The sequence below is a fragment of the Falco naumanni genome, chromosome 1, assembly GCF_017639655.2.
Source record: "Falco naumanni isolate bFalNau1 chromosome 1, bFalNau1.pat, whole genome shotgun sequence".
Classification (NCBI taxonomy): domain Eukaryota; kingdom Metazoa; phylum Chordata; class Aves; order Falconiformes; family Falconidae; genus Falco; species Falco naumanni.
The window spans coordinates 27,311,563-27,328,546 of NC_054054.1; the positions used below are offsets into that span (position 1 = coordinate 27,311,563).

General features: G+C 40.4%; 1 protein-coding gene across 4 annotated transcripts in view; it reads right to left on the minus strand.

Moving 5' to 3' along the window:
• Positions 1-2,531: 2,531 nt before the first annotated feature.
• Positions 2,532-16,984, minus strand: part of KLF3 (Kruppel like factor 3) — a 29,102-nt gene continuing 14,649 nt past the window's right edge. For all 4 annotated transcript variants that reach the window (XM_040587510.1, XM_040587525.1, XM_040587519.1 and 1 more), the window contains 4 exons: positions 13,012-13,507; positions 12,418-12,568; positions 7,744-7,904; positions 2,532-6,589 (listed from right to left, as the gene is read on the minus strand). In XM_040587510.1, the coding sequence (XP_040443444.1) occupies positions 6,408-6,589; positions 7,744-7,904; positions 12,418-12,568; positions 13,012-13,507 (990 nt within the window). In that variant the 3' untranslated portion in view covers positions 2,532-6,407. The remainder of the gene's footprint in view (positions 6,590-7,743; positions 7,905-12,417; positions 12,569-13,011; positions 13,508-16,984) is intronic.

The following is a 16,984-nucleotide window of genomic DNA, read 5'->3' on the forward strand; positions in this document are numbered from 1 at the left end:
TCTGGGGGTCCTCTGCACTTTGCAGTGAGGAATGCTACCAGAAAACCCGTGCCCCTCCTTCTGAAAGACTTCTCCCCATCCCAAGTGTTACAGTCTAAGAATACGACTAGCATTCACACTTAGTGGTAATGTTTTAATGGGCTACTGGACAGGAAAAGAGGAAGGAAAATGTCTCAAATCAGGCTTTTCGGTCTCTGTCAATGTCATGCATTAGCAAACTGGGTTTTATGTCCTAAATAATATACAGGGTCTGGGCCATGGAAGAGTCCCTCACCCTTAAGACTGTTCTGAAACTTAAGCTGTAGGTAGGTGTGGAAGGACTAGTCTGCCATGTGCATTGTTTTAGGATATTAACCCTGTAACACCCCTTTATATTCTGTCCTTTCCTCTTCAGAAAACTTTCCTACACATGCCAAGTATTTCATTTATTTGTATGTATGTACTATACTGTACACTACAGTTGCTTAAAATACATATCTGAGTTCCTTTGATAAGACAGTTTGGTTGGTTTGTGGATTTTTTTTTTTTAAGGTAGCATTTGACAGTGTTTCTCATCCCTTCTCTCTTGGATCTTCCTTTTTTTTCTTCCCTAAAACTCTGTTTCTGTTCAGAGGGTGTTGATTATTTTTTGTTTTGGGCAAACGTAGAAAATGCTTTTCTTCACTGGTTTTTATGAGGCAATACGCTGTTGAAGATTTTTTTTTTTTTTTTAAAGTGTGTTCACAGAGCTGCTTCTGGGAAAGAAGTCTGCAAGACCGACAGGACATGAGTATCTGGTTGAGCTCTTGAAATACTGTCATACTGTCGTCCCCGTTTATAAAATGGCGTCAGGTGCTCCTCACTGAGCACACAGGCCTCGAAGCACACACAACAGCAGCACTGCGCCAACTTTGTGCGGCCAGGCCAGAGCTTTAATTGTAGAGGATATGTTAAAAGCGTTTTTATGGCTAAAAATTGCAGTAAAGGCACCAAGATCGGTTTTGAATCCTGGAGCATACTTCTGCGCATGACTGCATCTGACTCACTGATAGGTAGGACAGAGGGCACAGCGTCACTTCTTAACTACGGGAAAATAAGTATTTCGTTAAATTACAATCCCGTGAGTTTAAAGTCTACCTTTTTCTCAGGCGAAGGGTGACACCCAGTGGCCCATTAAATTACCGCCATTTCCCGAACGTGCCGGCTCCCGGCAGCACGCACACGGCGCACCCCGCCCGCCTCAGGGCGCCTGGCTGAGGGAGCCCTGTCAGCCCCGCGAGCGCCGAGGGGCGCGCGCTGCGCGGGCCGGGGGCGCGGCAGGACACGCCCAGCCCGGTGGCGGGCGCCGCGCGAGGGCAGTGGCTGTGGCGGCGCCCACCCCGCGCCGGCCGGCCGTCCCGCGGGCGGGCTGCGGGGCCCCGCTAGCGGCCGGTTCGCTGAGGAACCTTAGGCAGCAGCAGCACGGTGTGAGCGAGCACCGAGTCTTGCCTTGCAACGGCCAAGCCTTACTTTCGGGCAGAACGCTACACAATCCCAGCCGGCCGCTGTCTCACGTTCTTTGCGGTTTTACGCCGCGTCCCTGCCCCCCCTGCTGTCCCTGCCGCCCCTGCTGTCCCTGCCGCCCCTGCTGTCCCTGCCGCCGGCCGCCGCGGCACAGCGCGGGTGCTCCGCAAGCTGATCCGCTGGGCCCCGGGCAGCGGCAGCCCGACATCCCGATGCAATTACCTCAGCGGGAATGGGGTTAAGAGACGCGTAATAAATTCATCTGGGGTCACTCTTTTTGGGCATCTGAAAAGATGTGAAGAAACAAAAAACATTCTTTGTCAGCGCCACACATCGTCATCTCTCAGCAAAGCCTGCGGGTGTGCCTGGAGGTGAGCAGGGCTGGCCGCGCCGACGCGTTGGCGGCCTGCGTCTGTGCCCGCCGCTCTGGCACCCAGCATGGGAAAGGGCTCTGGGGCAGAACACGGCTAAAGCAGCCGGCCCAGCCAGCCGTTCCGCGAGTGATAAAAAATGCAGGCTTGCATGATTGGCCCTCCAGACCTGCAAACAGACTAATTAGAATGCCCCAATTAGAAGCGAGTCAACTATTTTTGTGAGTTTGCTGCCAAGTGCACTGCTGGGCACAGCCGCTCGAAGAGGCGGTGGTGCTTACAGGCTTGCAATGCCTCACACTCCGGCCCTGCCCACTTCTGCCCTGCCCTGCCCGCTCCTGCCCCTGCCCTGCCTGCTTCAGCTCCGCTCCTGCCCTGCCCTGCCCGCTCCTGCCCCTGCCCTGCCTGCTTCAGCTCCGCTCCTGCCCTGCCCGCTCCTGCCCTGCCCTGCCCGCTCCTGCCCTGCCTGCGCCTGCCCTGCTCTGCCTGCTCCCCTCCCGCTCCTGCCCTACCTGCTTCCGCTCCTGCCCTGCCTGCCTCTGCTCTGCTGGCTCCTGCCCTTGCCCTGCTCTGCCTGCTCCTGCCCTCGGTTGTGGGGATCCCTGAGCACACCTCTAACCCTTGTACCCGCATCAGTCCTCTCTGTCATACAGCATATGATGACACGATCACAAGCAATATTCTGAGGGGTTTATTAACAAGTATGATACATATGCATTGTGTACTAAATATGAGGACTGTACAGTACAAATTTATGTTCACAGTTTGACATGACAAAATGTCATTACTGAATTCCCATTGGACTACCAAAGTAGAAACAGTGAAAGTACATGAAACATTCACATATTTAATAAGAAAAATTACCAAAATGTCTCCATATTTGCAAGTTATAGTAATGCACGCTAGAAACCTTTAATTACCCATTCAGTCTTACTAGCTTATAAAATATATTACATTTTATTAAAAAATTTCTGCATAGTTTATACAAGTATTAAAGTAAATATAACATCCCTGCTACATTTGCAGGTGAGAGATGCTAAGCAGAACGATTATTTTGACCCTCTAATATTTAAAGTACATTTTTTAAAAAGTGCTAATATTTGTAAAATATAATGAAAACTGGTGTAGCCCTCTTAAGGTAAGTAAAACGTAATTTTTTATAGAAAATATTTGTATTCACCTACATGTTGCTAACCTTGACAGAGACAACATACCTGGACAAGATGTGGCATTAGAAATATCACTGCAGAATGGCAGTGTATATTTAAATAAAACCACACGCATTTATACCTATGCAGTTTTTCGTGATTGTCTTAGAAACTAGTAATTTGTTACAATCAAATGACTTAGACACATTTTAGTAAAACAGTATCACCTGTTACACACCGCACAATGCGATACTGCTAGGGAAAAAGGTGGCTTTTTAAAATATACACGTTCTGCAGCATTAGGGTTTTCTATGTATCTAAACTGGCTTTTCCTTAGTAAGGGCAAAGACAGAAGGACTGGCTTTAAAAAGTACTTAGTCAGGTATATTTAAAAATTACAAGATAACCCTCAAATCAGAGTTTGCTAAAATGAATCAATGAGCCAGTTAAGATGTAAATTCACATTTTCAGCTGAAAGACAAAATTGTATTTGTGAATTTTTTGACATCCCACAAGACACCACAGACACAAGTGAAAAAATCTATAAGCAAGGCATTTATATGAAATAATCTCAAATATTTAATACTTAAATTTCTGTTGTCCTAAATCCCAAGGCACATGGGTAAAGATATTTGAAAGTTCTATTGAATCTCCACTGTATTTGTCCCCACTATTAGCATAAATATTTTCAGGAAAAATGTAGTACACAGGCTATTGAATGAACATGGCAAATAACCTAAATTAAATTCTCCAATGTAACTCATGGTTACAAAGAAGTTCTGCACCTCGGGTACTTGATTTTAGACTTCTAATTTAAAAAAAAAAAAAAATCAACCAATAAAACCCATACACAACCAAACCAAACAAAAAAAAATTGTGAAGGCCTCAAAAGAGAACAGCATTGGAAAGAAATTTCCTTAAACATTCCAAATTCTATGGATTTGCATATGTTAAGCTAAAAATGGGACCAACTGCCATTAAGCCATTTATTTCTATAAGATCTCATCTGCTTTTTTCCCTAGAATGTAAGAGAATTAATTTCATCCCAGGACACGGAATGTCTGTAGACTTGTGACAGATGCTACAAGGACTCCACACACCCTCTCAAGTGATGTGTCTGCATTTATGGCACTATCATTAAAACCTAGAGCCTAGCGAAGGAGGCCAATTCTGCTACTGCTGCCAATAAAAATATCCAACAAAAATCTCCATTCTAGAACAGTTGCTCACTAATATCCTCCTCTTCCCTGCAAGTTCCTCAACATCAGTAACAATCTGGCCTACCAAAAAAAGACTGATTCATCTCCCAGGTTTCTCAGCTCCATAGCTAAGCAGATGAAGGCCAGCTACAAGTAGATCTGGTGTAACTTCCCTCAGTTCTAGCGGAGTGGTGAGGATGTATGGTGCTGTAACACAGCATATGGATCTTCCCCATGAAAGCTTTGCGGCAATGTTTCCAAGTCTGCTTTGCAAATCTCCATTCTCCCCTTCGTAGAGCACATGTTCAGGGCTCCATTCCTTAAATAAAATTGCCAGTTCCATATTCCCACATACAAGATTTGCTGAACAACTGGAACAATACTTTTTTTCACAGCAGTTGCTGTAGGACTGTTTTCTCCAGGAAGTACAGATCCCGCCCTTCTGTAATTCTATGGTTACGCGGATGTCAGCAGAACACCTGGTAAACTCCCATCACCTAGGGAAGGCTTTTTGCACTCAAAACTGTTCCAAGACTACTTCAGTTTGCTGTTGGGACTCCACAGGATGTAGCAGCACAGCCTACCTGCTCCGTAACCTCAAAAATACCCACCTGCAGACGGACACTCCACCTGACTCCTCCTGGAGAGTTTTATGAAAACTCTTCCTCCCCTCACCCCTCCATTTTCCAGTGGGTTTTTCCCAAGAGAAACAAACCCCTGACTTCAGTATGTTTAATTTGCAGGGAATGGTATTTGCCTTACATAGGAGAAAGAAGAAAAATGCACCAGTGTGCAACAGCCTGGAGAAATACATCCTGTTTCCTTGCAGTGCCACCAAGTCTCCCAGCTAATAAAGTCAGAAACCTTCCTTTCAGCAGGCTTCCACAGACAGGAACATTTCTAGGGTCAGCTGCAGGTTGCTCGATTTCAGTTAATCTATTGTGTTTGCTAACCGACATGGGAGTTAAGACTTGCTGATGCGGTATTTTAATACAATCGACACATCCACAGGGAAGCTTCGTCTACCTACTGTTGAGATGCTACCAGAGTCACAGACCAGGGTTACCAAATGGATGATCTGGTATGTTTTTATCCAAAACAGATACATGACTCATTTTATCATCAGAAGTGTTTCATAATGTCTGATGCCATCTTGTCATAAAAATATTGTGGATTAATCATTTTAAATACTGTAGTGTATTAAAGTGGCACTCACTTGCAACAATACAGGTCAGAGCATTTTTGACATAATGATTGCTATTTTCTGAGGTACAGCAAAGAAAAAAAATATTTAGAAGAAATGTAGGGGAGCGATTGTAGAGGGACAGTCTACATGCCTGAAATGAGGTGTGGTAGGTTTCTATGAACATCATTTAATGCCATATCATAGGAGAGTACCGTGTGTGTTCCATCCATACACTTGCACAAAAAGCAGACACAGTGTCACACAAGGCCTTCATTCAACAAATCCACCAGGGCATTATGCAATAAAAACAAGTATATCTATTACACTATAATACAGAGGACAGATGACATTGGTTTAGATGCACAATATTATATATGGACCAATTCCTGCCAATTTTTCTTCTTGACTGGGGTAAATGATACGATGACTCAATCTTTCTGTAAAGTAATTATATTGCTTCGATTTATTTCTACAGTGTCATTCACTGTTTGGGCAAAGGGGATTTCTAAATTGGGTGTCTTTCTAAAACTGCTGTATTAACCATACTGCAGAAATCAACACAGTTGGGAGAGTCCATTAATTGCATTGTTAAGCATAAAATGAGAGTGTATCTATCCCTTACAGGGCACATAAATAAAAAGTCTCTGGCAAGGACTAGCATTTTGGATATTCAGTAAATTTACTACTTTATCAGTATATGCTGGGTTGATTATATGAAGAAACCAACAAAAGCTGTTAGTTTACAAATTCCCTTACTCACAATGGAATACACTAAACATACTGTCTGCAAAAAGGGTTTGCTTAGCATCCCCAGAAGAAAAAATAAAAGGAAAAAAAGGTGTTCACATTCTTTAGGTCTGACCCGTGGCAAGGACATAGAAGGGTTAGATAACATCTGTTACTGACCATATGTAAGCTTTTAATGGTATAAACTCAGAGATTCAGACCAGCTGAATCCAAATCAAAATGCATGTGTAAAAAAAAAAAAAAAGGTGTGACAGGAGTCAGGGACAGAAGACATTCAGACTAGCATGTGGCGTTTTCTGTGAAGAGCAAGATGGTCCGAACGTGAAAAGCTACGGTCACAGTCTGGGCACTGAAAAGGTTTGATTCCCGTATGCTTGCGGAAATGCCGCGTTAGTTCATCAGAACGAGCAAACTTCCACGTGCATCCCTCCCAAGTGCATTTGTACGGTTTTTCACCTGGAAAAAGAAACACAGAAGTGGGGATTTAAGACAATCATATCAGCTAAGTATTTGATGGATTTATCCTCTTGCCTTGTCAAATTTCAGCAAGTACTTTTAATGATTACTCAAAAAAACCTCTGAAGAGCACTCGGCTGTGGAGTACTCTGCACTAGAAACTGTGTAATTGATGTTAACGGATAAAAAAATTGTTTCCTGCCATAACTTATTTTTTTGTTGTCTCTCTGTTCCTCTCTCTGCCCTATCAGCATTTGTTTTGTCTCACCAAGGCCAGAAGTGTGACGGTTTAAACATTTGTTCAAGTATTTTCAAAACCAGGACCTAGATTATGTGGGGGAGAGGACTGGTGCTACCATTCAGCACAGCAGGCAGAAATTTTGTTGTGGCCTCTTAAAGTTACTGTAGTATAAATAACTGGTACCACTGCCGCAAGTAGCTCAACTTAAAATCTCTCTCCATCTTTACTTCCTAATACGTGATCATCCTCCTCCTCCTTAAAACCATTGTGCTGCCCAACAGGTAAATGGCTGGCTTGATGTAAGACAGACATGAACTGGGCTCCATTTTACCCTAGAAGTGTCTCTTATCTTCGTAAAAGGCTTGGATGTACACATATTCATTCAGCAGGCCAAGAAGAACATTGCAGTGGAGAACAGAGATGGGGATACGTTTATTGGAACATTCACTCAGAAAAGAGCACTATCAGACCAGTGGTTAGCATGTCCACATGAAGCAGATGTGTTTGTGTTTGGCACACAGTCCAGACTTTTGCAAATGGGCTACTCCCATGGAAGTCTCAGTCAAGTTTAACAGTGATGTAAGAGGTGAGGTAGTGCAATTTGAACTGATTTGGTGTTTACAGGGTGTGCAGAATGAGTAATCTGCAAGCAACTGGACAGAAAATGAGCAAAGAGCCAGTGAATGTAAAGCATACACCGTAATCCTGCTTTGCCTTACAGTCTCTTGTGGGTTTCTCCTGCTACATCCTCTGTCTTTCGCTCAGCCTATTCATTATTTTCAGAACAATGCCTGATCTAACTTCTGTCATTTAGTTATTTACACATGTGGTCACCTGGCCATTAGCACAAACTAAAAGCTTAGTCTACTATTTTACCACAGACAACAGAATAAAAGCATAGCAATGCTCAAACCTGTATGGGTTCTTCTGTGAGCTTTCAGATGGGAGCTTTTAGTGTAGACCTTGTTGCAGCCTTCGTAATCACATCGATGTATTCTGCGTTTTCTTTGAGTGTCTGGAGATTCCACAGGTAAAGGCCTCTTTCCTGGCTGAACTATAACTGAAGGGTGATTCCTGCAAAGTCAAACTGAATGTTAAAAATGAAAAAAATTTAGCACAGCAAACCCCAGCTAATACGACTCGTGACAAAGCTGTTTATTCACTACCACTGTCTCTTGGCAGAAAGAACAACATTACATGCATGTCGAAAAATTCAAGAGGGTTTACCAAGTGTTATGTATTCTAGCAGTAATATTTTTAAATCTTTACTCACTTCGTGGCATGATGTAGCCATTTTTACTACTCCCTAGCTTTTTTTAAACTTACAAAGGAAAAAAAACCCTTAAAATTCCTGATTTTCAGTCAAACTGAGACTTCTCAAACTCTGGGTTCATAATGCACTTTTCTTGTATTTGTTCACAATTTTTGTTCTTCATATGTAACTAATTCACTTGTAATTGGAAACGGCTATTCCATATCATTAAAGCAATTGTATCTTTAGAGTTTCAAAGCAGAACTTATTCTCTGTTGTTCCAGCCACTCCTTTAGAGAATAATTAAGAATTTCCTGTTTGGTGCTGGCAGGAGGGTGCGGCCTCCCTATACCACTGACGTCAATTCCTAAAAGTAGAGTTTAGCCTGTGTGGCACACCCACAGGATGTCTGAAGTTGTCCCTCCACCTTCATAAACATCATTTTTTGCTTCTGAAGCCCACAGGTACGGTACAGGTAAGTACTAACTACATATGGACTTAATGTAACAAACATAACCATATTCACATTTGTGAAAACACACTGAGCTTCTTAAAAGGTGTCAACAACTGTGGCCGCTTAGGTTTGAACAGCACTTCTGCTGTAGAACTGGGGACAACCTTGATTCTTTCTTCCATGCTGATGTTAAGAGAAGGAAATTCAGTATGTTTGTCAAAAAGGTTAAGTGGCATTACAAATCTTGTAAAGTCACAAAGTTGCATTTTGCAACCATTAGCAGATCTGTATCACTGCTTTAATGTATTTTTTAGCTTTTAACTGAGTATAATGTGCAGATATTAGCATTCCTTGTTGCAAAACTAGCTCCTCCGCATGACAGAAATAAACTTTTTTCTCAGTTACTGTATTTCACATTTCTTTACTGATTTAATTACATTTTATAACACTAAGTTAAACCAAATTCCTTTAGGTCCTAATTTTCAGAAACACTGAATACCTACTTCTCTCAGCAAAATAAAGGATATGTGCTAAAGATAGAAAATCTTTCACATGGTTTAACAATAAAAAAATTTTCCATTCCTCTCCACAGCAGCAGGATGGGAATTACTGATGTGGGAAAAATTTAATTCTGTTATTCATTTTTAAGAGTTACAAGCTTGAAATTGGGAGCCAAATTCTCTGTCTTGGGTGTTTCTGTGACTATTGAGTAATGTACTCTTCAAGTACACATTAATCTAGCTAAAAATATTGTAATGGCAGGAAACCTCAGATGGTGATGTTAGACACAGATGTACACGCTCCCAAATAAGAAAGGCAGGCTTTTAGCTTCCAAATAAATGCTCCTCTAAAGCAATGCCCAGTTTTAACGCTGTTGCATACTAGTCTTTTACTATTAGTCTATTATTATATATTCTATATATATTTAAAAAAATATATTATTATATTACTAGTCTATTATTAACAGGAGAAGCTCTGGCTTAGGACAGCAAGCAAACTCGGTTTAAATCCCTATATGTGGAGGGTAGTCCTGGATATGGTAACATCTGGAAAAAGGGAGAAAAAAGATACTGGCTGCACACTGTTTGTGATGGTTTTCAACCTAAGTGCATGTAAAAAAAAGCACTGAGAATTTTTCTCTGTCTCATTTTCCCTCCAGAGGAAAGGAGGCTGGCAAGACTACAGAATGTTATCAATAATCAGATAGGGCATGGAAGTTTTAAAAAATGGTTTAAGCAGTGATAAGTACTAAATGCTGATAATAAAAGCACAGCCCTAATTCTTTCATTCCCTTTTACACAACCAGATACAAATTCACCCAAGTCCAACCATTTAAGCGTCATTCTTTAATAGGTAATAGTACCTTCCAAAAATCATGTTGCCACTTCAACAGCTTTTTCTTCTTTACCAACTGACCACACTATGCTGACAGTATAATTTAGACTTTGACACTTGCACTCACAAGAAAATACAATGTTAATGAGGCTTCTTATATTTGGTCAGAGATTATTACCTCATGTATGATTTTAGAAATAACTGCATAGTTATGTCACTTATCAGACATCCTAGAAAGGTCAGCAATCCCTACAGAAATGCCACCAACATTATACATTTATAACGCCTGCCAAAACCTAACACTGATGCAGAATCAGTCACTTAAAAGTGAGACTGAAGATTTCCTATGTCCTTTTAGTGTAGCTTATGTCTGAATACTGCACTTTGGGCAGTTGAAACCTATGAAATATGATAACAAATCATTGCCTAACTATAGCTCATAATACAGAAAGACAGACTGATGAAGCTGTGAGACAACAGGAAATTTTATAAAGATCTAGGTCTCTCATTTTGTAACTCGTGTCTATGCATTGTATTTGTGTTTTATTTTTTTAAATGATGAAAAGATAAAAGCTACCATTTACAGACTTCTTGTTGTGGATACAGAAGAATGTGAACTTGGAAGGGCTGGCTTTAGAAATGAGCAAGAACTGCAGCTCTACAGGACAGCTCGGAAGCAATTTAAGCCATTACAATGTGAAGACAGGGTCTCCATAAACATAATGCTCTGCACGGGCAAGCACAGAGGAGATGCTTTGGAAACATGGACTATTGAAATGTTTTTTTAACACCACTACCTACACATTATACCAAATTCTTTATTTGGTGGATGGGTTACCTGTGGAAAACTGGACTCATCGGGAAACAATTAATGCAAATCACTAATGCAGGTGATAAATCTGCAGAAGTCTCAGCCCTGGAGGAAGGGTGTGGTATCAGCCAGGAACAGCACCTACTGGTTTGCGCTTGTTGAAGAGGCCTCAAAAGTAAACTGAACCATCTGATAGTCCTAACTCAGCAGGAGTTAGTTCTAAGTACATACAGACCTCACTCCCTTGTGTAGCAGGTCCATTATGGAAGATAACTAACCATCTAGTAAACATGGATGTTTACCATTTTATTATATGTTTATTATAATAAAACATATAAGGTTGTTTTTAAATAAACAGCATAAAGTTTCTAAAAGCTAGCTGGCAACTAGTTCATTGCAAAGACCCTGCAGTCTAGAAGCTGCATGTAGGCTGGTTAGAGACTTGAAAACAAGGAAGGGTGCCCAGAAGAGAAGCCTGTACAGAACGTTGTTAGCCCAGGAGCTGCAGTGTGCCTTTTATCCTTGTAACAGTCATGAGCAGGAGGAAGAGGATGTCTGCTGAAGGAAATGCAGGAGACCACCTGTCTGATGCTCTCTCTCTCTCTTTCTTAATCACCCTGCACTCACACACGGGTTTTGGGAGTCTGGCTCTGAGCCCTTCTTCCCCACTCTAGGAGGTGAGGTCTCACACAACACCTCTAAGGGCAATGGGTGAGCAGGAAGAAAGGGCAGAAATGGATTCTGAAGTCATGTACCATGAGCTTAGCTCAGTTCCCACTTCAGCTCCTACCAGAGTCACTTCAGCAGCCTGCAAGCCTGCCCAGAGCATCGCCTGCTGAAGGACAAGCTGGGCTCTGGGCATTCCATGATTTTGGCAAGTTGACAGAATTTTCCCTAGGAAAACAGGAAATGGAAAGGTGCCTATGGCTCCTCAGGTACTTCCTCAGAAATTTTTGATATTCCAAATTAAAAAGTTTCTGCCCCAGACCTTGATTCTTTCTAGCTCTTGCTCTGCCTTCTGCAAACAGGACTGTTTTTAAACCCAATTAAATCTGTGATCCAGTTCATGCAGTGGCCCCAGTAACAGCTGTACCAGCACAATGGGTTGGTACTGGGATGGAAATAGGTGGCTGGGAGGAGAGTGAGCTTCAGGAACTACTTGAGCTGCCAAAAAAGCCACCCATGGAACAACATCCTGGGTAAACATGGAATTTTCACTGGCCTACACAACTTGTAGGCCTGAAGGGATTCCTTCCACCAAGCAGCCAAAATTTTTTAGAAGACAAAGAGGTCCTCCAAGAAAATAAAGTCACAAGAATATTTTTAACGAAATGTATTTCAGGTAACATAAATACAGAAATCAGTATGAAATGCCTCTACAGTATCTTTCCAGTTTGCTGCTGGTTTTATACAAACAGGTATCACTGGCTTACTGTGAGTCCTACTTTCAGTAAATTATAAGATTGGGACTAGCATTACTTCAAAGCGTATTATATAAATGGCAGATTCATGTGGCTGCGATGTATAAATACATATCAACTCCTGTACTGCTAAAGAGGGGGCAAAAAAAGCTGAAATCACATTTCACAGTAGCAGTGGGGAGGAAAGGATGTTTTTCTACATTCTACCACATATTCTAAAGCACAGCAACACTCCGCTCCTCAAAATCAGTAACTGCTGCAATGAACTGCTTTTCATTCTTCTGCTGTTCTCGGGACTACTGTTAGCTACTTACTCTTGCAACATTACTTGCTGGGGAGACAATGAGGTCATCATTGGAGGTGACATTTGTTCAGGATAGAAGTCAGTCTTTGATGGTTCACTTCCTGGCTCTGTTTTGATTGTTTTCTTCAATGTAGGCTTCTCATAAGACTCAATAACAGGCACTGTATGGGGGAGGGTAGCAGAGGGAAGACAACACATTAAAAATATCAAGAGTTATGGAAATAGAAAATTGATATAAAAATCTATTGTTAAAAGAAATCCCCCATCTCTATACTTAATGCAACAATTTATGCTAAAATACAAAATCTTCCAGTTTTAGTCTATCTCCTGATGAACTATGATTCAAACCCATTCTATTAAATTTCATCAGTCCAACATTCTAATCAGTCCAAATCTCAGGAGATAAACAGCTTTATGCAGGTGTAAATCAGAACTCAGTAAGTTTGGTAAAATATTTACACAGTAAACTCTATGCCTGTGTATTTCAGAAGAATAGGAATTATTTCCCATTTCCTAAAATGTGAAAAACACAAAAGTGATTGGATATACAGTTATTTTCCCAGGATGAGAGATGGCATAAAAAAGAAACCCTGACAACACCAACCTTGCATGCTACTTGGAGTTTCCATCTCATCTGCAAGAACTGTAGACACCATGATGGGCTGCTGAAGATGGGGAGCATACATAAAAGGAACTGGCTGGACCACAACCGGCTGTATAACTGGAAGTATTCCAGGGCTTCTTAGTCCGTGGCGTGAAAGAGCAGCGGCCATTACAGGTGGGATTGTTATTGGCATGGAAATAGGCTGTACTCCTGGGGGTGACGGTGTGAATTTACTGAGAGGTGAGCTGGGTGAGGACAGAGTCAATCCAGGTGAAGTTCTCCTGTGCACAGTCTGAAACTTTAGGGGGGAAGGAGAACTTCCAGTTGAAGATGGTGAGCTCCGTTTGTTCACTGTAAGGTCTACTGGCTCCATCTGGATTCCATTTGATAGTCCTTCAGGGTTTGAGTAGAATTTATTGTGCAACATACTTGGTGTAGAATAAATGACGCTGTACTTGTTTGGCTTCATTTGGTCCATGTAATTGGACGGGTATGACTGTCAGAACGAGTGGGAAAAAAATATGGAAAATCAAATAATAAATCAACACACACACAATTACTGCTGAAAAAGAAAGGCAAATAATAAAATGAGGCAAAATGAAAGTTTCAAGAAAGCACTTTAATGTACTTTCTAAATAAAAGTGAACTAAATAAAGCCTAAGATTTCACACAAAGGCAGTTACTCAAGTACTGATTCACTGTTTCAGAAGCAATGTAAAACAGATGATGAAAACAAATCCTCAAGGTTTATTCATCTCTTTTCCTCCCTTAAAAACTGCTTTTCCCATACTAAGTTGTGCGTTACTTAACTGACCTGGGAGATACATTGTGCTACGGCCAGCACGTAACTATATATGGAGGATCATGAAATCAAGCAAGAGGGGAGTTAAATTAGACAGAATTGCAAGTAACAGGTCCCAATCAACTGCTTAAGTAATTGGAAAACAATCATCACTAAAGCAAGAAATTGTGTATCTCAATCATACAAACAATAAAAAATACACAGCTGAACTATATAAGCAATGGGTAGGAAACTCAAAGAGTGCAAAAGGTAAATTCTAAACACATACACAGACACACATACACTTAACTTTTTTTAAGAAATAAAGCAGCTAACTAGCCAGTTTGATTTTGAAACGTTAGTACAAGCATAAACAGTTGGCATGTTGAAATACTATTCCCGTCAGTGGTAGCTAGCAGTTCTCATTACAAGATCATATAAACCCCTAAGCTAATCTTGACCAACATGATGATATACACATTTTAGTGGAAATATATTTTGTAAACCAAGAAGTATTAACATTCATTGCAGAATAAAGTATTAATAAACAACTATCCAGATCAATTTTGCAATTAAAGTGTTAAAAACTGAAGTTGTTTACTAACATAACTTACAGTGGAAACCAACGTGATGTTTTAACACAGCAGATAGACATAGAAAATACAATCCACACAGTGTTTTAGCCCTTAGATGGTGTAAACTTTTTGAAATACAATTTCAGTAAAATTTGGATTCTAAGTAAAGCTTCACATTAAGGCTAAGCTGTTTCACACCAATATTAAAAAACTGCTGATTCTTTGGCAGTTTTTAATGATGAGTGGTATTAAAAAACATTCAGAATGGTAGAAAATTAAGCAGACTAGCAGTACAACAGTAATGTACTTTTATAAAATCATTTCCATGACATTTCAATTACCTTTTTTTCTTGGGATGAAAACTAGCAAATACATATTCCTGGTTTCTTAACTCTGTCTTCCCTGTGAGTGCCCATTAGTTGATTTTAAATGTGAGCATTAACTAACATTTTTGCAAAATGACACATTTTTCCTTTCAGTTAGTTTGAAACAGTGAGTTTAGAAAATATTAAATTTTCCTGCTGCATTCTTAGCACTGTGATAAAACAACAAAGCTGAGTCACCTATTCCATAAAATACTCAAATAAAGCAGCATCACAATGGTGATTAATCTTCAAACAGTACATATTACATTAAAACCTCTGAAACTTTATTTATGCTCTCTATGACTATTCTTACAAATTCAATCTATAAAAACGTTCATCTTTGATGGTAAATGGCTCCTCAAAATTCTATTACAATGCCATTATCGCCAACAGTGCTGGCTAAAACAGGTTCTATACATTTACCACCACTGCTAAGCCAAGCAATGAAATTATCATTCTAAGTGATGAAGGCCACTGAATACTGAGAGTTTAGTATTTAACAGTATTTAGTATCTACTACATCTGATCAATTTGTGAGTATAGGCAAAAATTCAAAATTCACGCGCTTAAGAGATAAGAAGTACTTCAGTTAAAATTGCTGTTATTGGCTTACGGTAGAATTGCTGTTATTGGTTTACAGTACAAAGCCTACTCACTCGGCTTCAACACACTGTAACTGTTCCACCACTAAACATCAGTGCATTTACAGTGCTTACAGCTATTTCTTCCATTGCAAGAACACTAGAAAAAGACTATGCAATTTAAAATCTTAGGGAATGTTTTCAGTCAATAAGTCTATTAAAGAACAAAGTATCTCCAAGCTGCAACCTTTCTATATAAACAGTTATCTTCTCTCAACTCTTTAAGCAGCACTAGGAGTATGCGCGTGCTGAAAAAAAAACTACTAAAATGTGCAGAGAACTGAAAACTACAAAAGTTAAGTCAAATATACCTAGACTACCAAGAAACACTCTCCAAGAATTAGGAAGAAAATGATGTTTTTAAGAAGCGATTATTTTAAGGAATTGGTATTTTACACCATATGCCTTGCATTATTTTGCATAGAAGGTTTCCATTGTTGTAATTAAGCTGGCACAGATTTAACATCAGCTATTTTTTCTGGCAGTTTGGGGAAGCTGAATCATTTTTCTAAACTCTTCATCCTTCTGTGATTTTAATTGCTGTTTCTATCTGAACTGTAGATAGATTTGTGACAGAAAAATGTCGTGTGACTATCTGTGTTGGGAAGAAAAAGAGTGAAGGAGTTGAAAAGGGTGCTAGAACAATGAAAAGGAGAATATCTGCTGTCACTCAGACACTGGTAGGAAACGGTTTTGCTTCTCTATCAATGAAGTGGTTAAAACCCTGTTCATTTGCAGTAAGTCACACTCAGATGTATCTCCCAATTCTGAAGTTAAGCTTCCTGTATCTTAAGAGCACAGCAAAGTTTCAATTTCTAGCTCCCTGGGACACCACAATTGCCATTAGATTGATATGAACCACTGCTTTCAAATTTGCTAAGTCACTTTCCCTTTCTTTGCCAGGGAAGTGGACAGTACCCCTTGGGGGATATGGGATGGGAGAGTAAGACTTCACAATCTTTCTCTGTAAATGGGGAGCATTAACAATAGCAAACAAAAAAAACCCCCAACCAACTACCTCTATTTGGTTTTCTAAATGCCACCAACTGTAGGAAGCAGGAGTGTACTTCATAGCCTGCAAAAGAGGTCTTTTCTCACCTGTCCTAGAACTTAGGCAAAATATCCTGGTGGAATAATGGAAAAGTTGATATCATTGTTCTGTCTGCCTGAAATATTTAAGCAGATACATTTTCCTTGGATTTCTATTGTGGAAATTAAGCGTATGCAGGAGTTTGATCTGACTTGGATTGAAAAAAAGCCATCAATTTTGCCTTTTCCTGTAAATTCTGCTTTCCTAAACTTCCCCGTGCAGAATGTTATGTTGCTACAGTAGATCACTCTAAAGATGCAGGATTGTATTTCAACCTGTATTCCGTTACAGTCTCCGTCTAGCTCTTTTTCATGTTTGCATTGATCACTTTCCTTCTTTGGGCCTTACAAAGCAACCCATTTACCTTTCCTTGCTGTTTGTCCATAATGAAACCCAGAGCACTGAAGTCACAAACAAACTGGAAAATGAAGCAAAGGAACTTCAAGTATTTTTGAGTCATATCCATGTGGCTCACACAAATTAATAAATCCAATAAGAGAATCACCAGGCTTTTCCTCTTG